This window comes from Saccostrea echinata, unplaced genomic scaffold, assembly GCF_033153115.1.
Source record: "Saccostrea echinata isolate AGI-Se365-2 ecotype Australia unplaced genomic scaffold, CSIRO_AGI_Sech_v1 ptg000229l, whole genome shotgun sequence".
NCBI classification, from domain to species: Eukaryota; Metazoa; Mollusca; class Bivalvia; order Ostreida; family Ostreidae; genus Saccostrea; species Saccostrea echinata.
In genome coordinates, this window is record NW_026889978.1 from 13,306 (window position 1) to 33,968 (window position 20,663).

At 37.6% G+C, this 20,663-nt stretch overlaps 11 protein-coding genes and 1 pseudogene across 11 annotated transcripts; 9 read left to right on the forward strand and 3 right to left on the reverse strand.

Moving 5' to 3' along the window:
• Positions 1-343: 343 nt before the first annotated feature.
• LOC133177766 (histone H2B-like) lies at positions 344-715 on the reverse strand. The gene has a single exon (XM_061312664.1). It carries the CDS (start codon positions 713-715, stop codon positions 344-346), a length of 372 nt encoding a protein of 123 aa, XP_061168648.1.
• Positions 716-970: 255 nt separating this feature from the next.
• LOC133177767 (histone H2A) lies at positions 971-1,348 on the forward strand. The gene has a single exon (XM_061312665.1). The coding sequence runs from the start codon at positions 971-973 to the stop codon at positions 1,346-1,348; it is 378 nt and encodes a 125-aa protein (XP_061168649.1).
• A 2,185-nt stretch (positions 1,349-3,533) lies between these two features.
• Positions 3,534-4,121, forward strand: LOC133177769 (histone H1-delta-like). The gene has a single exon (XM_061312666.1). It carries the CDS (start codon positions 3,534-3,536, stop codon positions 4,119-4,121), a length of 588 nt encoding a protein of 195 aa, XP_061168650.1.
• Positions 4,122-5,347: 1,226 nt separating this feature from the next.
• Positions 5,348-5,758, forward strand: LOC133177770 (histone H3). Its single transcript, XM_061312667.1, has one exon. The coding sequence runs from the start codon at positions 5,348-5,350 to the stop codon at positions 5,756-5,758; it is 411 nt and encodes a 136-aa protein (XP_061168651.1).
• A 1,420-nt stretch (positions 5,759-7,178) lies between these two features.
• On the forward strand, positions 7,179-7,490 carry LOC133177771 (histone H4). Its single transcript, XM_061312668.1, has one exon. It carries the CDS (start codon positions 7,179-7,181, stop codon positions 7,488-7,490), a length of 312 nt encoding a protein of 103 aa, XP_061168652.1.
• A 1,065-nt stretch (positions 7,491-8,555) lies between these two features.
• LOC133177772 (histone H2B-like) lies at positions 8,556-8,927 on the reverse strand. Its single transcript, XM_061312670.1, has one exon. The coding sequence runs from the start codon at positions 8,925-8,927 to the stop codon at positions 8,556-8,558; it is 372 nt and encodes a 123-aa protein (XP_061168654.1).
• A 255-nt stretch (positions 8,928-9,182) lies between these two features.
• LOC133177773 (histone H2A) lies at positions 9,183-9,560 on the forward strand. Its single transcript, XM_061312671.1, has one exon. The coding sequence runs from the start codon at positions 9,183-9,185 to the stop codon at positions 9,558-9,560; it is 378 nt and encodes a 125-aa protein (XP_061168655.1).
• Positions 9,561-11,831: 2,271 nt separating this feature from the next.
• On the forward strand, positions 11,832-12,389 carry LOC133177774 (histone H1A, sperm-like). Its single transcript, XM_061312672.1, has one exon. The coding sequence runs from the start codon at positions 11,832-11,834 to the stop codon at positions 12,387-12,389; it is 558 nt and encodes a 185-aa protein (XP_061168656.1).
• Positions 12,390-13,556: 1,167 nt separating this feature from the next.
• Positions 13,557-13,967, forward strand: LOC133177775 (histone H3). The gene has a single exon (XM_061312673.1). It carries the CDS (start codon positions 13,557-13,559, stop codon positions 13,965-13,967), a length of 411 nt encoding a protein of 136 aa, XP_061168657.1.
• Positions 13,968-15,388: 1,421 nt separating this feature from the next.
• LOC133177777 (histone H4-like) lies at positions 15,389-15,701 on the forward strand. Its single transcript, XM_061312675.1, is given in 2 exon segments — positions 15,389-15,550; positions 15,552-15,701. Coding segments are annotated over 2 exon segments (312 nt in total).
• A 1,067-nt stretch (positions 15,702-16,768) lies between these two features.
• LOC133177762 (histone H2B-like) lies at positions 16,769-17,139 on the reverse strand (annotated as a pseudogene).
• Positions 17,140-17,395: 256 nt separating this feature from the next.
• On the forward strand, positions 17,396-20,541 carry LOC133177776 (histone H2A-like; the record flags this gene model as incomplete). Its single annotated transcript, XM_061312674.1, has 2 exons — positions 17,396-17,769; positions 20,168-20,541. Coding segments are annotated over exons 1-2 (748 nt in total), but the record flags the coding sequence as incomplete, so codon positions are not given.
• Between the last annotated feature and the right edge of the window lie 122 nt (positions 20,542-20,663).

Genomic DNA, 20,663 nt, shown 5'->3' on the forward strand with positions numbered 1-20,663 from the left:
GATGGACCTCGCATGCTTGTATTTTATTTATATTTGAAGATACAGTTATTTCAGATATATGCTTGGTTGTACATTCAAGTTATTTGTGAATAAAATTTGGCTCTCATTCATATAATAATACCTACTTGTATTTCTTTATTTATCCTACTTCTGTTATTATAATCAGTTGTAAACAATGTGGGATTTTTATACGTTTGCCACTTTTACGAGCACATGCATTCACATTGTAACACTCGTACATATTATTTGTGTCTCAATAACGCATGTAATATGAAGGTATCTTTTCTAAAAAATTAGTTGGCCCTTAAAAGGGCCGTTTGGTGTGTGTACTTGCAAAATGAGATTATTTGCTGCTGGTGTACTTGGTGACGGCTTTGGTGCCCTCAGATACGGCGTGCTTGGCCAGTTCACCGGGCAGAAGGAGACGGACAGCAGTCTGGACCTCTCTGCTTGTGATTGTAGATCGCTTGTTGTAGTGGGCCAAACGAGAGGCTTCGGCAGCGATTCTCTCAAAGATATCGTTGACGAAGGAGTTCATTATGCTCATGGCCTTGCTGGAAACACCAGTGTCAGGGTGCACCTGCTTTAGGACTTTGTAGATGTAAATGGCATAAGATTCCCTCCTCCTCTTCCTCCTTTTCTTGTCTGTGCTCCTCGGTGTCTTGGCCTTGGTGACTGCTTTCTTGGCGCCTTTGGATCCGACTTTGGGTGGCATGATCTCAAGTTGACAGGTCAAACTGAAGAGATGAATAAAGTGAAATGGTAAAATTTACTATTTATATGCGAGTAGGAGGAGAAGCTTGTTACGGACCTCCGAGAAAACATTACTTGTTCGGATTTCACCTAAAGGCACAACAGAGCGACGCGTTAATTGGCTGTACCGTTGGATCCGCTTGGTTGTTTAAATTGGTGCGTGCGGGCGTCGCTGGATTATTCGTTGACTGTACACGAAAGAACATAACCGTTAAGAATGTCTGGACGTGGCAAAGGAGGCAAAGTGAAGGGGAAGGCCAAGAGCCGTTCTTCCCGCGCCGGACTGCAGTTCCCCGTGGGTCGTATTCACCGTCTGCTGAGAAAGGGCAACTACGCCGAGAGAGTGGGAGCAGGCGCTCCCGTGTACTTGGCTGCCGTTCTTGAGTACTTGGCCGCAGAAGTCTTGGAGTTGGCAGGCAACGCTGCCCGCGACAACAAAAAGACCAGAATCATTCCCCGTCATCTGCAGCTGGCCATCCGCAACGACGAAGAATTGAACAAACTCCTGTCCGGCGTGACCATCGCGCAGGGTGGTGTCCTGCCCAACATCCAAGCGGTGCTCCTTCCCAAAAAGACACAGAAAGCCGCCAAGTAAAAAGATCCTATAGTTGTGTTGTGTGCAGCACAAAACCAAACGGCCGTTTTCACGGCCACATAAGCTTTTCGAAAAGATACCTACATTACAAACGAGTTGAAACGTAAACAATTATTATAGCTAGAAAATAATAGAAACACACGAATTCAATAATTTTCAACACAGAACAGAGATCAAACATCAAAGAAAGTGTTATATATTTAATGATAAATAAATGTATTAAGTCAATAACAAAAGCAATAAATTTAAAAATTGACTCGCATGTATATTCGTATATGTACGTTTTTTCTTTCTCGTTATAGGCAGTTGAATCCAAACCTTATAGGCCTGCGTACAAATGTTGAATTCTCACTTATTACTTGAATGCTCACTCAACAAAGAGATAAGAAAAGAAAAAAAAAACCATTTCATTGACCAATTAAGACTAGAAACTGCGGAAATCATCTAACATGGCGATCTAACTTTCAATTTTTTCCTTTAATACAAATATTTTTAAATATGATCATTATTTTATTAACATATTCAAAAGATCTGTAACTCCAGTTAAATCCTTAATGTTTCTTCTTCTTTTTTTTTTCCCCCTCGCTATTGTTTTATATGATGATTATTTAGACAAAATTCCTAATTGATAAAATAGATAAAAGTGATGAATATAAGAATCTCATAAGAATAAGAAGATGTGGTTTATATTATGTCTTGAATGTTCTTATTCAAAAAAGTGTGCTTCCCATAATAAGAGTGAATAAAAGCAACTCGATGCCAGTTTCCGGATACTTACAGTACTAACACAATTAAACACTGGTAGTAAATTTTCTTTCGAATAGACTACCGATGCGAATGACTAAACGACATTTTTTTTAACACTTTACATTTATTGCGATGTCCATCACTGCGCCGTGCAGCACATCTGCATCGTCACGTGGCATATAGATGCAGGGAATCATGATCTGCACGTGGAAAGTGTGCAACCAATTTGATGCTTGTATCAATGTATTGTATTGTCTTGTATTATATACTGGTTGTCTTGTTCAACTTGAAAGATATAGATTTTAAATACATTGGCTTTTGACCACATTCTGTTTATTTACATGTACTCAATTATTTGTGTGTGTAAATTACAAGAAACAAATTAATATCAATGAATAAGCTACTCCCATGATTCGCCTTGTTCGTCTCTCTCTGTCTCTCTCTTATGTATAACTACTAATTAAGTGAGTGTTCTACAATTATTAAATACACGCCCTTTTTATGTGATTTTTTTTTTTTTTCATGTAATTTACAAGGATGTCAGTTATGTATATTCTTATGATATAATTATACTGAGAAATTCAGACGTTGTACCACCGAATGTGGTACGTTACGTACGGTCTGGATCTTCCCGGTGTCCTCGGTGTTATAATTATAAAGTAGGTGTCATGTATTTAAATATTCGAAAAGAAATTATATGTTGTCCCTTTAAGGGGGTGAACATCCACTGATCTAGAAAGTATATTAGATATATATTTGAACATTCAACAATTTGTGAGATTCCGTGATTTCTCTTCATATGACCCTTTTGTTTGTTTGTTTGTTTGTTTTTTTTTTTGTTGTTTTGTTTTTGTTTTGTTTTTTTTCTCTCCATTTCATATGAAATGCAAGGCACACATCACTATCCATTGTGCGCGTGTTTGTGCCGAATGTTTGCATTTTCATTCGGATTTTAAGTAACATATAAGACAATTGAAAGAAATGTACATGTATGTTTTATCGCATAGCAATGTAGTAAGTACTTCAATCCCTTACTCGTGTTCTATTCCTCTTGTTTTCGTGTTTTAATCAAAATTAGTCGCTTCTGGGCTCCAGGGAACAGCGCATTTTCAGAATCAACAGACAATTCCTCCTTTAAAATGACAGATTAAGAACCTTAAACGGAAACAGTTATGTAGGAAAATATTTCAAGAAAACGCACAGTGACATATTTGAGAAAATTAAGTAAAATTGGGAGGACAATATCGGAAAAATTACAGGTATTGAAACACAAAGTTGGACGAGTTCAATCCTCTACGCTGTCGACAATTGGGGAGTTTTCACGGAGGTCCGCGCTCGCCGCCACTCAAATAAGGCCATCGGCGGAGGTGATTTCATTCATTTCCTTATCGTCGATAACGTCGTTCACATCAGTTGTAGAAAACAGGACAAAAAAATTATGGCAGACGCCGCACCAGCAAAATCCCCCGCCAAGAAGAAGGTTTCCAAACCCAAGACGGTCCCCGCCCATCCCAAGTACATCGAGATGATCAGCGCTGCTGTGGCTGCCCTGAAGGAGCGCGGAGGTTCCTCGAGACAAGCTATTCTCAAGTACATCATGGGCAACTACAAAGTCGGTAATGACGCCTCTAGTGTCAACACCCATCTGAAGATGGCCCTCAAGAACGGAGTCAAGAAGGGAGTTCTCAAACAGGCCAAGGGTACAGGTGCCAGTGGTTCCTTCAAGCTGGGAGAGAAGCCCAAGACGGAGAAGAAACCCAAGACCAAAAAAGTCACCAAACCTAAGGCTGCCAAGCCCAAGAAAACGACCAAACCCAAGAAGACAACCGGGGAGAAAAAGCCAACAGAAAAGAAAAAGGCTGTTAAGAAACCTGCAGCACCCAAGAAGGCCGAGTCTCCCAAGAAGAAAGCAGCTACTAAGTCTCCCAAGAAAGCCAAGGCAGCTCCAAAGCCTACGAAAACCAAAGCGCCCAAGAAAGCCACAGCCAAGAAGTCAAAAACCCCAAAGAAAGCCACCAAGGCGTAGGCTGCCAATTGTCTTAAACCAATTACAAAAGCCCTTTTCAGGGCTACCAACATTTTTAGAAAAGATGCCTCTATTACATACATGTACTAATGGAAACACAAAATGAATAAACAAGAAGTACACTTACCTATTACACATAGTTTATTTGTCTTCGACTGGAAGCAAATTACAAAGTCATGATAATATTAACATGCTGTTTCTGAGAAGAAGAAGAAACAAAAGTCAGTTTTTATTTTGTTTACATACCCTCCCTCAAGTAAATAAAATTTTACTTTTTCCACATCACAACGCCTACGCAAACTATATGGCCATTATTATTAGTGTTATCATTCTAGTATTTTTTTTTCTTTTCTTTTTTTTGAAGTTTTATTATTATTATTAATTTTCTTTATTTTATTTAATTTTATTTATTAATTTATTTTATTTATTTATTTATTATTATTATTATTATTGTTAATATTTTTTTTTCTTTTTTTTCCCCCCCACTTTATTTGGAATCAAATGTGGAACGAATGGAATAAAAGTTCATGCGTACCTATTGAAAGACAGATACATACATTCTTATTCGTTTCATTTATTTATTCTTTTCATTTATTCATTCATTCATTTATTTAATTATTCATTCATTTAATTAATTATTCATTTATTTGTATTATTTGTTTTGTTCTTGTTTTTGCAACAGGGTAATTCCTGTTCATCCTATATGCACCATTCTGATTATCTGCAAGTATCATGATACTTAGTAATATTACTGGGCTTGTTCAGATAATGGTAGGAGGAAATAATGACAAGAAATATATAATATATATTTTTCGAAAATGCATTTTGCTTCAATAACGAATTGAAAATATATGTATATATATATAATAAATAATTCTATTTTCTATTCAATTGACGTTACATTCATCCCCATTATTCACCATATATATATTTAAAAAAAAAATATTTGACTATATGTATCTGCAGTGAAATCATGTGTCAAAAACCGACTTGATTTTCTTTTTCTTTTGGGGCAATTCTGTGGATTGAAACTACCTACAGACGTAGCCAATGGTCATCTCGTTCACCTGACTAATCGTAGCGAGTGTTACTGCGGGCACCAGCCAATCGACTAAGCCGACTGGTAGACCGCAGCGATTTTCAACTTGAGCTTACAAAGATATATAAGTTCACGGCGCAACACTGCCACTTCATTCATTCGAGTTTGAATAATCTGAGGAGATAGCATGGCACGTACCAAGCAGACGGCACGAAAATCTACAGGAGGCAAGGCCCCCAGAAAACAGCTCGCTACCAAAGCTGCTCGTAAAAGCGCACCAGCCACGGGTGGCGTTAAGAAACCGCATAGATACAGGCCAGGAACTGTCGCCCTCCGTGAAATTCGGAGATACCAGAAGAGCACTGAGCTTCTCATCAGGAAGCTGCCATTCCAGCGCTTGGTCCGGGAAATCGCTCAGGATTTTAAGACCGACTTGCGTTTCCAGAGTTCAGCTGTCATGGCTTTACAGGAAGCAAGCGAAGCTTACCTTGTTGGTCTCTTTGAGGACACCAACCTGTGCGCCATTCACGCCAAGAGAGTAACCATCATGCCCAAAGACATCCAGCTGGCCAGACGTATTCGTGGAGAGCGTGCTTAATTTTAAGCTGTATTTCAAGTCCTAAAGCAAACGGCCGTTTTCACGGCCACCTACATTCTTCGAAAAGATGCCTTCTGTTCAGACGTTGAAACATCTCTGAAAATAATGTTGAATTATTTGGCCGAAATTAATAAATTTTATCAAATTCAGCGAACAATGCCCCCAAATTGGAAAAAAAAAAAAAAAAAAAAAAAAAAAAAAAATGTTGAGACACAATACATCCTTCAGTGAATATATCTGTGCCTTGCATATATATAATTACATAAATTATGAAAGAGCACAATGCTAGACAATTTCATAGTACTATTGTCATCATCAATTTGTTGTAGAAGTTGTCTACACATCTTGAAACTATATTTTGTACAAGTCCATCAACCTGCCCCTCTAGAATACATTCAAGAATTTTGCGAAATAAATTAGAAAATAGCACAATTATTTAAATAGAATATGATGGAATGTGTCGAAGCAAAAAATAATAACAGTATTACAACTTTATCTCATTAGTTCTACAGCTATGCACATATGCGAGTACATGCATTTCAGAACTGCAATTCCGTATTTCATTTATATTCAAAGTATGATTTTTATTGATTTCTAAACAACGTCAAATATAACGATATTCGTTCTAACGTGGCGTGTAATAAAATGAAAAAGGCTCATTTATAAAGCCGGTTTGGTCACTGCTTAAAGTTGCCTTTGAAAATTAACTGAGAAAAGAGGAAATCAAATAAATGATCACATCTATAACTAGATATCATAAATGAATGAGAATCAAAAGTTTCATTCAGCTTCTACATTTTGTATTATTTCGGTGTTATCTGTCACACCCCTTTCCTTTGAATAACTTAATCCCCACCCACCCACCCACGTTTTAATTATCATTCGGCAACAACGGTATTTATTTTGTTAAACTCAAAGCAAAAAATACTGAAATAAAAAAAATAACAACAACAAAACAAAAAATTGTGTATGTTTATCCTAAAAAATTATGATGCTGTCTGTCCTGCTTGATATAATTCCCCTCTCTCTCTTTATCATTTTTATTCATTTTCTGTCATGTTTTTTTTTTTTTTTTTTTTGTTGTTGTTTTGTATACCAGTTTGTATAAAATGTATATATGTACCTCCACGTACCAATATTTTGGTTTAGGTGAATAAATTGAACATAAACTTGCCTATATGTGAAGAAATTAAAGAATCAAAATTAATTAAATGTGGTTAAAATTCCTGTGGGGCAAGAAATGTAAACATTCCCATCATGCCAAGCTGACCAATCGTAAAGCTTGTCACAATACCGCTTTGGTAACGTTCCGAACTTTTCAAAGCATCGTGCGCTCTCACGGGTCCTCAATTTGGACTATAAATTAGGCAATTACGCATGATCAGTTCATCAGAACAGTACTACTGACTGAACTTATAACATGTCTGGACGTGGCAAAGGAGGAAAAGGTCTTGGAAAAGGAGGCGCTAAGCGACACAGAAAAGTCTTGAGAGACAACATCCAGGGTATCACCAAGCCAGCCATACGCCGTCTTGCTCGCCGTGGTGGTGTCAAACGTATTTCCGGTCTCATCTACGAGGAAACTCGTGGAGTTCTTAAGGTTTTCTTGGAGAACGTGATCCGAGATGCTGTAACCTACACGGAGCATGCCAAGAGAAAGACCGTCACAGCTATGGACGTGGTCTACGCCTTGAAACGCCAAGGACGCACCCTGTACGGATTTGGAGGCTAAAGAATTCAGTTTGACAGTCAAGACAGAAGTTTAAAACAAACACAAACGGCCGTTATCACGGCCACCCAAATTTTTCGAAAAGATGCCTCTAAAACATCGTTAAGACAGACATTTACTTACTGAGTACTTGTTATACAGATATTCACTGTACAAAGTTGAATACAGAATGGTTGTAAGTGGTAAAATAAATACACAACAATAACAGAGTAAGACCCTTTATGTCGTAATATTTCCTCAAAACTATATACAGAGCAACAAATATGTATTGAATTTAGGTTTGGACAAGAAATATTGAATAAACACACACAAACAGTATATATTATTTAATTTTTTTTTATTATTATAATCATATATTAAAATAATAATGCTGCTGTCTTGAGTATTATTTTGAGGGATCGATCTACCGACAATGACAGGTACCAACTGGCGCTGAGTGACATGCTTTTTTTTCTTGTTTAACAATTATGACTAATGTTAGACAATTAATTGTCAATGTATAATTATCGCATTTTGGTCATTGCACTTTTATTGATGTATAATTACTGATTGAAAATTCCAATATGTCAATGTCAAAGAAAGGGGAGGGGGGGGGGGTCTTGAATTTATTTATCTGTTTCATTGATATTAGCTGAATTGAGATACTTTATTATCAATTATATAATGTACGCTGATAATTAATTCAGTATACAGAGGACAAATGAACCAGGATTTTGTGTACATCAGATGGACCTCGCATGCTTGTATTTTATTTATATTTGAAGATACAGTTATTTCAGATATATGCTTGGTTGTACATTCAAGTTATTTGTGAATAAAATTTGGCTCTCATTCATATAATAATACCTACTTGTATTTCTTTATTTATCCTACTTCTGTTATTATAATCAGTTGTAAACAATGTGGGATTTTTATACGTTTGCCACTTTTACGAGCACATGCATTCACATTGTAACACTCGTACATATTATTTGTGTCTCAATAACGCATGTAATATGAAGGTATCTTTTCTAAAAAATTAGTTGGCCCTTAAAAGGGCCGTTTGGTGTGTGTACTTGCAAAATGAGATTATTTGCTGCTGGTGTACTTGGTGACGGCTTTGGTGCCCTCAGATACGGCGTGCTTGGCCAGTTCACCGGGCAGAAGGAGACGGACAGCAGTCTGGACCTCTCTGCTTGTGATTGTAGATCGCTTGTTGTAGTGGGCCAAACGAGAGGCTTCGGCAGCGATTCTCTCAAAGATATCGTTGACGAAGGAGTTCATTATGCTCATGGCCTTGCTGGAAACACCAGTGTCAGGGTGCACCTGCTTTAGGACTTTGTAGATGTAAATGGCATAAGATTCCCTCCTCCTCTTCCTCCTTTTCTTGTCTGTGCTCCTCGGTGTCTTGGCCTTGGTGACTGCTTTCTTGGCGCCTTTGGATCCGACTTTGGGTGGCATGATCTCAAGTTGACAGGTCAAACTGAAGAGATGAATAAAGTGAAATGGTAAAATTTACTATTTATATGCGAGTAGGAGGAGAAGCTTGTTACGGACCTCCGAGAAAACATTACTTGTTCGGATTTCACCTAAAGGCACAACAGAGCGACGCGTTAATTGGCTGCACCGTTGGATCCGCTTGGTTGTTTAAATTGGTGCGTGCGGGCGTCGCTGGATTATTCGTTGACTGTACACGAAAGAACATAACCGTTAAGAATGTCTGGACGTGGCAAAGGAGGCAAAGTGAAGGGGAAGGCCAAGAGCCGTTCTTCCCGCGCCGGACTGCAGTTCCCCGTGGGTCGTATTCACCGTCTGCTGAGAAAGGGCAACTACGCCGAGAGAGTGGGAGCAGGCGCTCCCGTGTACTTGGCTGCCGTTCTTGAGTACTTGGCCGCAGAAGTCTTGGAGTTGGCAGGCAACGCTGCCCGCGACAACAAAAAGACCAGAATCATTCCCCGTCATCTGCAGCTGGCCATCCGCAACGACGAAGAATTGAACAAACTCCTGTCCGGCGTGACCATCGCGCAGGGTGGTGTCCTGCCCAACATCCAAGCGGTGCTCCTTCCCAAAAAGACACAGAAAGCCGCCAAGTAAAAAGATCCTATAGTTGTGTTGTGTGCAGCACAAAACCAAACGGCCGTTTTCACGGCCACATAAGCTTTTCGAAAAGATACCTACATTACAAACGAGTTGAAACGTAAACAATTATTATAGCTAGAAAATAATAGAAACACACGAATTCAATAATTTTCAACACAGAACAGAGATCAAACATCAAAGAAAGTGTTATATATTTAATGATAAATAAATGTATTAAGTCAATAACAAAAGCAATAAATTTAAAAATTGACTCGCATGTATATTCGTATATGTACGTTTTTTCTTTCTCGTTATAGGCAGTTGAATCCAAACCTTATAGGCCTGCGTACAAATGTTGAATTCTCACTTATTACTTGAATGCTCACTCAACAAAGAGATAAGAAAAGAAAAAAAAAACCCATTTCATTGACCAATTAAGACTAGAAACTGCGGAAATCATCTAACATGGCGATCTAACTTTCAATTTTTTCCTTTAATACAAATATTTTTAAATATGATCATTATTTTATTAACATATTCAAAAGATCTGTAACTCCAGTTAAATCCTTAATGTTTCTTCTTCTTTTTTTTTTCCCCCTCGCTATTGTTTTATATGATGATTATTTAGACAAAATTCCTAATTGATAAAATAGATAAAAGTGATGAATATAAGAATCTCATAAGAATAAGAAGATGTGGTTTATATTATGTCTTGAATGTTCTTATTCAAAAAAGTGTGCTTCCCATAATAAGAGTGAATAAAAGCAACTCGATGCCAGTTTCCGGATACTTACAGTACTAACACAATTAAACACTGGTAGTAAATTTTCTTTCGAATAGACTACCGATGCGAATGACTAAACGACATTTTTTTTAACACTTTACATTTATTGCGATGTCCATCACTGCGCCGTGCAGCACATCTGCATCGTCACGTGACATATAGATGCAGGGAATCATGATCTGCACGTGGAAAGTGTGCAACCAATTTGATGCTTGTATCAATGTATTGTATTGTCTTGTATTATATACTGGTTGTCTTGTTCAACTTGAAAGATATAGATTTTAAATACATTGGCTTTTGACCACATTCTGTTTATTTACATGTACTCAATTATTTGTGTGTGTAAATTACAAGAAACAAATTAATATCAATGAATAAGCTACTCCCATGATTCGCCTTGTTCGTCTCTCTCTGTCTCTCTCTTATGTATAACTACTAATTAAGTGAGTGTTCTACAATTATTAAATACACGCCCTTTTTATGTGATTTTTTTTTTTTTTCATGTAATTTACAAGGATGTCAGTTATGTATATTCTTATGATATAATTATACTGAGAAATTCAGACGTTGTACCACCGAATGTGGTACGTTACGTACGGTCTGGATCTTCCCGGTGTCCTCGGTGTTATAATTATAAAGTAGGTGTCATGTATTTAAATATTCGAAAAGAAATTATATGTTGTCCCTTTAAGGGGGTGAACATCCACTGATCTAGAAAGTATATTAGATATATATTTGAACATTCAACAATTTGTGAGATTCCGTGATTTCTCTTCATATGACCCTTTTGTTTGTTTGTTTGTTTGTTTTTTTTTTGTTGTTTTGTTTTTGTTTTGTTTTTTTTCTCTCCATTTCATATGAAATGCAAGGCACACATCACTATCCATTGTGCGCGTGTTTGTGCCGAATGTTTGCATTTTCATTCGGATTTTAAGTAACATATAAGACAATTGAAAGAAATGTACATGTATGTTTTATCGCATAGCAATGTAGTAAGTACTTCAATCCCTTACTCGTGTTCTATTCCTCTTGTTTTCGTGTTTTAATCAAAATTAGTCGCTTCTGGGCTCCAGGGAACAGCGCATTTTCAGAATCAACAGACAATTCCTCCTTTAAAATGACAGATTAAGAACCTTAAACGGAAACAGTTATGTAGGAAAATATTTCAAGAAAACGCACAGTGACATATTTGAGAAAATTAAGTAAAATTGGGAGGACAATATCGGAAAAATTACAGGTATTGAAACACAAAGTTGGACGAGTTCAATCCTCTACGCTGTCGACAATTGGGGAGTTTTCACGGAGGTCCGCGCTCGCCGCCACTCAAATAAGGCCATCGGCGGAGGTGATTTCATTCATTTCCTTATCGTCGATAACGTCGTTCACATCAGTTGTAGAAAACAGGACAAAAAAATTATGGCAGACGCCGCACCAGCAAAATCCCCCGCCAAGAAGAAGTTTTCCAAACCCAAGACGGTCCCGCCCATCCCAAGTACATCGAGATGATCAGCGCTGCTGTGGCTGCCCTGAAGGAGCGCGGAGGTTCCTCGAGACAAGCTATTCTCAAGTACATCATGGGCAACTACAAAGTCGGTAATGACGCCTCTAGTGTCAACACCCATCTGAAGATGGCCCTCAAGAACGGAGTCAAGAAGGGAGTTCTCAAACAGGCCAAGGGTACAGGTGCCAGTGGTTCCTTCAAGCTGGGAGAGAAGCCCAAGACGGAGAAGAAACCCAAGACCAAAAAAGTCACCAAACCTAAGGCTGCCAAGCCCAAGAAAACGACCAAACCCAAGAAGACAACCGGGAGAAAAAGCCAACAGAAAAGAAAAAGGCTGTTAAGAAACCTGCAGCACCCAAGAAGGCCGAGTCTCCCAAGAAGAAAGCAGCTACTAAGTCTCCCAAGAAAGCCAAGGCAGCTCCAAAGCCTACGAAAACCAAAGCGCCCAAGAAAGCCACAGCCAAGAAGTCAAAAACCCCAAAGAAAGCCACCAAGGCGTAGGCTGCCAATTGTCTTAAACCAATTACAAAAGCCCTTTTCAGGCTACCAACATTTTTAGAAAAGATGCCTCTATTACATACATGTACTAATGGAAACACAAAATGAATAAACAAGAAGTACACTTACCTATTACACATAGTTTATTTGTCTTCGACTGGAAGCAAATTACAAAGTCATGATAATATTAACATGCTGTTTTCTGAGAAGAAGAAGAAACAAAAGTCAGTTTTTATTTGTTTACATACCCTCCCTCAAGTAAATAAAATTTTACTTTTTCCACATCACAACGCCTACGCAAACTATATGGCCATTATTATTAGTGTTATCATTCTAGTATTTTTTTTTCTTTTCTTTTTTTTGAAGTTTTATTATTATTATTAATTTTCTTTATTTTATTTAATTTTATTTATTAATTTATTTTATTTATTTATTTATTATTATTATTATTATTGTTAATATTTTTTTTTCTTTTTTTTCCCCCCCACTTTATTTGGAATCAAATGTGGAACGAATGGAATAAAAGTTCATGCGTACCTATTGAAAGACAGATACATACATTCTTATTCGTTTCATTTATTTATTCTTTTCATTTATTCATTCATTCATTTATTTAATTATTCATTCATTTAATTAATTATTCATTTATTTGTATTATTTGTTTTGTTCTTGTTTTTGCAACAGGGTAATTCCTGTTCATCCTATATGCACCATTCTGATTATCTGCAAGTATCATGATACTTAGTAATATTACTGGGCTTGTTCAGATAATGGTAGGAGGAAATAATGACAAGAAATATATAATATATATTTTTCGAAAATGCATTTTGCTTCAATAACGAATTGAAAATATATGTATATATATATAATAAATAATTCTATTTTCTATTCAATTGACGTTACATTCATCCCCATTATTCACCATATATATATTTAAAAAAAAAATATTTGACTATATGTATCTGCAGTGAAATCATGTGTCAAAAACCGACTTGATTTTCTTTTTCTTTTGGGGCAATTCTGTGGATTGAAACTACCTACAGACGTAGCCAATGGTCATCTCGTTCACCTGACTAATCGTAGCGAGTGTTACTGCGGGCACCAGCCAATCGACTAAGCCGACTGGTAGACCGCAGCGATTTTCAACTTGAGCTTACAAAGATATATAAGTTCACGGCGCAACACTGCCACTTCATTCATTCGAGTTTGAATAATCTGAGGAGATAGCATGGCACGTACCAAGCAGACGGCACGAAAATCTACAGGAGGCAAGGCCCCCAGAAAACAGCTCGCTACCAAAGCTGCTCGTAAAAGCGCACCAGCCACGGGTGGCGTTAAGAAACCGCATAGATACAGGCCAGGAACTGTCGCCCTCCGTGAAATTCGGAGATACCAGAAGAGCACTGAGCTTCTCATCAGGAAGCTGCCATTCCAGCGCTTGGTCCGGGAAATCGCTCAGGATTTTAAGACCGACTTGCGTTTCCAGAGTTCAGCTGTCATGGCTTTACAGGAAGCAAGCGAAGCTTACCTTGTTGGTCTCTTTGAGGACACCAACCTGTGCGCCATTCACGCCAAGAGAGTAACCATCATGCCCAAAGACATCCAGCTGGCCAGACGTATTCGTGGAGAGCGTGCTTAATTTTAAGCTGTATTTCAAGTCCTAAAGCAAACGGCCGTTTTCACGGCCACCTACATTCTTCGAAAAGATGCCTTCTGTTCAGACGTTGAAACATCTCTGAAAATAATGTTGAATTATTTGGCCGAAATTAATAAATTTTATCAAATTCAGCGAACAATGCCCCCAAATTGGAAAAAAAAAAAAAAAAAAAAAAAAAAAAAAAAATGTTGAGACACAATACATCCTTCAGTGAATATATCTGTGCCTTGCATATATATAATTACATAAATTATGAAAGAGCACAATGCTAGACAATTTCATAGTACTATTGTCATCATCAATTTGTTGTAGAAGTTGTCTACACATCTTGAAACTATATTTTGTACAAGTCCATCAACCTGCCCCTCTAGAATACATTCAAGAATTTTGCGAAATAAATTAGAAAATAGCACAATTATTTAAATAGAATATGATGGAATGTGTCGAAGCAAAAAATAATAACAGTATTACAACTTTATCTCATTAGTTCTACAGCTATGCACATATGCGAGTACATGCATTTCAGAACTGCAATTCCGTATTTCATTTATATTCAAAGTATGATTTTTATTGATTTCTAAACAACGTCAAATATAACGATATTCGTTCTAACGTGGCGTGTAATAAAATGAAAAAGGCTCATTTATAAAGCCGGTTTGGTCACTGCTTAAAGTTGCCTTTGAAAATTAACTGAGAAAAGAGGAAATCAAATAAATGATCACATCTATAACTAGATATCATAAATGAATGAGAATCAAAAGTTTCATTCAGCTTCTACATTTTGTATTATTTCGGTGTTATCTGTCACACCCCTTTCCTTTGAATAACTTAATCCCCACCCACCCACCCACGTTTTAATTATCATTCGGCAACAACGGTATTTATTTTGTTAAACTCAAAGCAAAAAATACTGAAATAAAAAAAATAACAACAACAAAACAAAAAATTGTGTATGTTTATCCTAAAAAATTATGATGCTGTCTGTCCTGCTTGATATAATTCCCTCTCTCTCTTTATCATTTTTATTCATTTTCTGTCATGTTTTTTTTTTTTTTTTTTTTTGTTGTTGTTTTGTATACCAGTTTGTATAAAATGTATATATGTACCTCCACGTACCAATATTTTGGTTTAGGTGAATAAATTGAACATAAACTTGCCTATATGTGAAGAAATTAAAGAATCAAAATTAATTAAATGTGGTTAAAATACCTGTGGGGCAAGAAATGTAAACATTCCCATCATGCCAAGCTGACCAATCGTAAAGCTTGTCACAATACCGCTTTGGTAACGTTCCGAACTTTTCAAAGCATCGTGCGCTCTCACGGGTCCTCAATTTGGACTATAAATTAGGCAATTACGCATGATCAGTTCATCAGAACAGTACTACTGACTGAACTTATAACATGTCTGGACGTGGCAAAGGAGGAAAAGGTCTTGGAAAAGGAGGCGCTAAGCGACACAGAAAAGTCTTGAGAGACAACATCCAGGGTATCACCAAGCCAGCCATACGCCGTCTTGCTCGCCGTGGTGGTGTCAAACGTATTTCCGGTCTCATCTACGAGGAAAACTCGTGGAGTTCTTAAGGTTTTCTTGGAGAACGTGATCCGAGATGCTGTAACCTACACGGAGCATGCCAAGAGAAAGACCGTCACAGCTATGGACGTGGTCTACGCCTTGAAACGCCAAGGACGCACCCTGTACGGATTTGGAGGCTAAAGAATTCAGTTTGACAGTCAAGACAGAAGTTTAAAACAAACACAAACGGCCGTTATCACGGCCACCCAAATTTTTCGAAAAGATGCCTCTAAAACATCGTTAAGACAGACATTTACTTACTGAGTACTTGTTATACAGATATTCACTGTACAAAGTTGAATACAGAATGGTTGTAAGTGGTAAAATAAATACACAACAATAACAGAGTAAGACCCTTTATGTTCGTAATATTTCCTCAAACTATATACAGAGCAACAAATATGTATTGAATTTTAGGTTTGGACAAGAAATATTGAATAAACACACACAAACAGTATATATTATTTAATTTTTTTTTATTATTATAATCATATATTAAAATAATAATGCTGCTGTCTTGAGTATTATTTTGAGGGATCGATCTACCGACAATGACAGGTACCAACTGGCGCTGAGTGACATGCTTTTTTTTCTTGTTTAACAATTATGACTAATGTTAGACAATTAATTGTCAATGTATAATTATCGCATTTTGGTCATTGCACTTTTATTGATGTATAATTACTGATTGAAAATTCCAATATGTCAATGTCAAAGAAAGGGGGAGGGGGGGGGGGTCTTGAATTTATTTATCTGTTTCATTGATATTAGCTGAATTGAGATACTTTATTATCAATTATATAATGTACGCTGATAATTAATTCAGTATACAGAGGACAAATGAACCAGGATTTTGTGTACATCAGATGGACCTCGCATGCTTGTATTTTATTTATATTTGAAGATACAGTTATTTCAGATATATGCTTGGTTGTACATTCAAGTTATTTGTGAATAAAATTTGGCTCTCATTCATATAATAATACCTACTTGTATTTCTTTATTTATCCTACTTCTGTTATTATAATCAGTTGTAAACAATGTGGATTTTTATACGTTTGCCACTTTTACGAGCACATGCATTCACATTGTAACACTCGTACATATTATTTTGTGTCTCAATAACGCATGTAATATGAAGGTATCTTTTCTAAAAAATTAGTTGGCCCTTAAAAGGGCCGTTTGGTGTGTGTACTTGCAAAATGAGATTATTTGCTGCTGGTGTACTTGGTGACGGCTTTGGTGCCCTCAGATACGGCGTGCTTGGCCAGTTCACCGGGCAGAAGGAGACGGACAGCAGTCTGGACCTCTCTGCTTGTGATTGTAGATCGCTTGTTGTAGTGGCCAAACGAGAGGCTTCGGCAGCGATTCTCTCAAAGATATCGTTGACGAAGGAGTTCATTATGCTCATGGCCTTGCTGGAAACACCAGTGTCAGGGTGCACCTGCTTTAGGACTTTGTAGATGTAAATGGCATAAGATTCCCTCCTCCTCTTCCTCCTTTTCTTGTCTGTGCTCCTCGGTGTCTTGGCCTTGGTGACTGCTTTCTTGGCGCCTTTGGATCCGACTTTGGGTGGCATGATCTCAAGTTGACAGGTCAAACTGAAGAGATGAATAAAGTGAAATGGTAAAATTTACTATTTATATGCGAGTAGGAGGAGAAGCTTGTTACGGACCTCCGAGAAAACATTACTTGTTCGGATTTCACCTAAAGGCACAACAGAGCGACGCGTTAATTGGCTGCACCGTTGGATCCGCTTGGTTGTTTAAATTGGTGCGTGCGGGCGTCGCTGGGATTATTCGTTGACTGTACACGAAAGAACATAACCGTTAAGAATGTCTGGACGTGGCAAAGGAGGCAAAGTGAAGGGGAAGGCCAAGAGCCGTTCTTCCCGCGCCGGACTGCAGTTCCCCGTGGGTCGTATTCACCGTCTGCTGAGAAAGGGCAACTACGCCGAGAGAGTGGGAGCAGGCGCTCCCGTGTACTTGGCTGCCGTTCTTGAGTACTTGGCCGCAGAAGTCTTGGAGTTGGCAGGCAACGCTGCCCGCGACAACAAAAAGACCAGAATCATTCCCCGTCATCTGCAGCTGGCCATCCGCAACGACGAAGAATTGAACAAACTCCTGTCCGGCGTGACCATCGCGCAGGGTGGTGTCCTGCCCAACATCCAAGCGGTGCTCCTTCCCAAAAAGACACAGAAAGCCGCCAAGTAAAAAGATCCTATAGTTGTGTTGTGTGCAGCACAAAACCAAACGGCCGTTTTCACGGCCACATAAGCTTTTCGAAAAGATACCTACATTACAAACGAGTTGAAACGTAAACAATTATTATAGCTAGAAAATAATAGAAACACACGAATTCAATAATTTTCAACACAGAACAGAGATCAAACATCAAAGAAAGTGTTATATATTTAATGATAAATAAATGTATTAAGTCAATAACAAAAGCAATAAATTTAAAAATTGACTCGCATGTATATTCGTATATGTACGTTTTTTCTTTCTCGTTATAGGCAGTTGAATCCAAACCTTATAGGCCTGCGTACAAATGTTGAATTCTCACTTATACTTGAATGCTCACTCAACAAAGAGATAAGAAAAGAAAAAAAAAAAACCCATTTCATTGACCAATTAAGACTAGAACTGCGGAAATCATCTAACATGGCGATCTAACTTTCAATTTTTTCCTTTAATACAAATATTTTTAAATATGATCATTATTTTATTAACATATTCAAAAGATCTGTAACTCCAGTTAAATCCTTAATGTTTCTTCTTCTTTTTTTTTTCCCCCTCGCTATTGTTTTATATGATGATTATTTAGACAAAATTCCTAATTGATAAAATAGATAAAAGTGATGAATATAAGAATCTCATAAGAATAAGAAGATGTGGTTTATATATGTCTTGAATGTTCTTATTCAAAAAAGTGTGCTTCCCATAATAAGAGTGAATAAAAGCAACTCGATGCCAGTTTCCGGATACTTACAGTACTAACACAATTAAACACTGGTAGTAAATTTCTTTCGAATAGACTACCGATGCGAATGACTAAACGACATTTTTTTTAACACTTTACATTTATTGCGATGTCCATCACTGCGCCGTGCAGCACATCTGCATCGTCACGTGACATATAGATGCAGGGAATCATGATCTGCACGTGGAAAGTGTGCAACCAATTTGATGCTTGTATCAATGTATTGTATTGTCTTGTATTATATACTGGTTGTCTTGTTCAACTTGAAAGATATAGATTTTAAATACATTGGCTTTTGACCACATTCTGTTTATTTTACATGTACTCAATTATTTGTGTGTGTAAATTACAAGAAACAAATTAATATCAATGAATAAGCTACTCCCATGATTCGCCTTGTTCGTCTCTCTCTGTCTCTCTCTTATGTATAACTACTAATTAAGTGAGTGTTCTACAATTATTAAATACACGCCCTTTTTATGTGATTTTTTTTTTTTTTCATGTAATTTACAAGGATGTCAGTTATGTATATTCTTATGATATAATTATACTGAGAAATTCAGACGTTGTACCACCGAATGTGGTACGTTACGTACGTCTGGATCTTCCCGGTGTCCTCGGTGTTATAATTATAAAGTAGGTGTCATGTATTTAAATATTCGAAAAGAAATTATATGTTGTCCCTTTAAGGGGTGAACATCCACTGATCTAGAAAGTATATTAGATATATATTTGAACATTCAACAATTTGTGAGATTTCCGTGATTTCTCTTCATATGACCCTTTTGTTTGTTTGTTTGTTTGTTTTTTTTTTTTGTTGTTTTGTTTTTGTTTTGTTTTTTTTCTCTCCATTTCATATGAAATGCAAGGCACACATCACTATCCTTGTGCGCGTGTTTGTGCCGAATGTTTGCATTTTCATTCGGATTTTAAGTAACATATAAGACAATTGAAAGAAATGTACATGTATGTTTTATCGCATAGCAATGTAGTAAGTACTTCAATCCCTTACTCGTGTTCTATTCCTCTTGTTTTCGTGTTTTAATCAAAATTAGTCGCTTCTGGGCTCCAGGGAACAGCGCATTTTCAGAATCAACAGACAATTCCTCCTTTAAAATGACAGATTAAGAACCTTAAACGGAAACAGTTATGTAGGAAAATATTTCAAGAAAACGCACAGTGACATATTTGAGAAAATTAAGTAAAATTGGGAGGACAATATCGGAAAAATTACAGGTATTGAAACACAAAGTTGGACGAGTTCAATCCTCTACGCTGTCGACAATTGGGGAGTTTTCACGGAGGTCCGCGCTCGCCGCCACTCAAATAAGGCCATCGGCGGAGGTGATTTCATTCATTTCCTTATCGTCGATAACGTCGTTCACATCAGTTGTAGAAAACAGACAAAAAATTATGGGCAGACGCCGCACCAGCAAAATCCCCCGCAAGAAGAAGGTTTCCAAAACCCAAGACGGTCCCGCCCATCCCAAGTACATCGAGATGATCAGCGCGCTGTGGCTGCCCTGAAGGAGCGCGGAGGTTCCTCGAGACAAGCTATTCTCAAGTACATCATGGGCAACTACAAAGTCGGTAATGACGCCTCTAGTGTCAACACCCATCTGAAGATGGCCCTCAAGAACGGAGTCAAGAAGGGAAGTTCTCAAACAGGGCCAAGGGTACAGGTGCCAGTGGTTCCTTCAAGCTGGGAGAGAAGCCCAAGACGGAGAAGAAACCCAAGACCAAAAAAGTCACCAAACCCTAAGGCTGCCAAGCCCAAGGAAAACGACCAAACCCAAGAAGACAACCGGGGAGAAAAAGCCAACAGAAAAGAAAAAGGCTGTTAAGAAACCTGCAGCACCCAAGAAGGCCGAGTCTCCCAAGAAGAAAGCAGCTACTAAGTCTCCCAAGAAAGCCAAGGCAGCTCCAAAGCCTACGAAAACCAAAGCGCCCAAGAAAGCCACAGCAAGAAGTCAAAAACCCCAAAGAAAGCCACCAAGGCGTAGGCTGCCAATTGTCTTAAACCAATTACAAAAGCCTTTTCAGGGCTACCAACATTTTTAGAAAGAGATGCCTCTATTACATACATGTACTAATGGAAACACAAAAATGAATAAACAAGAA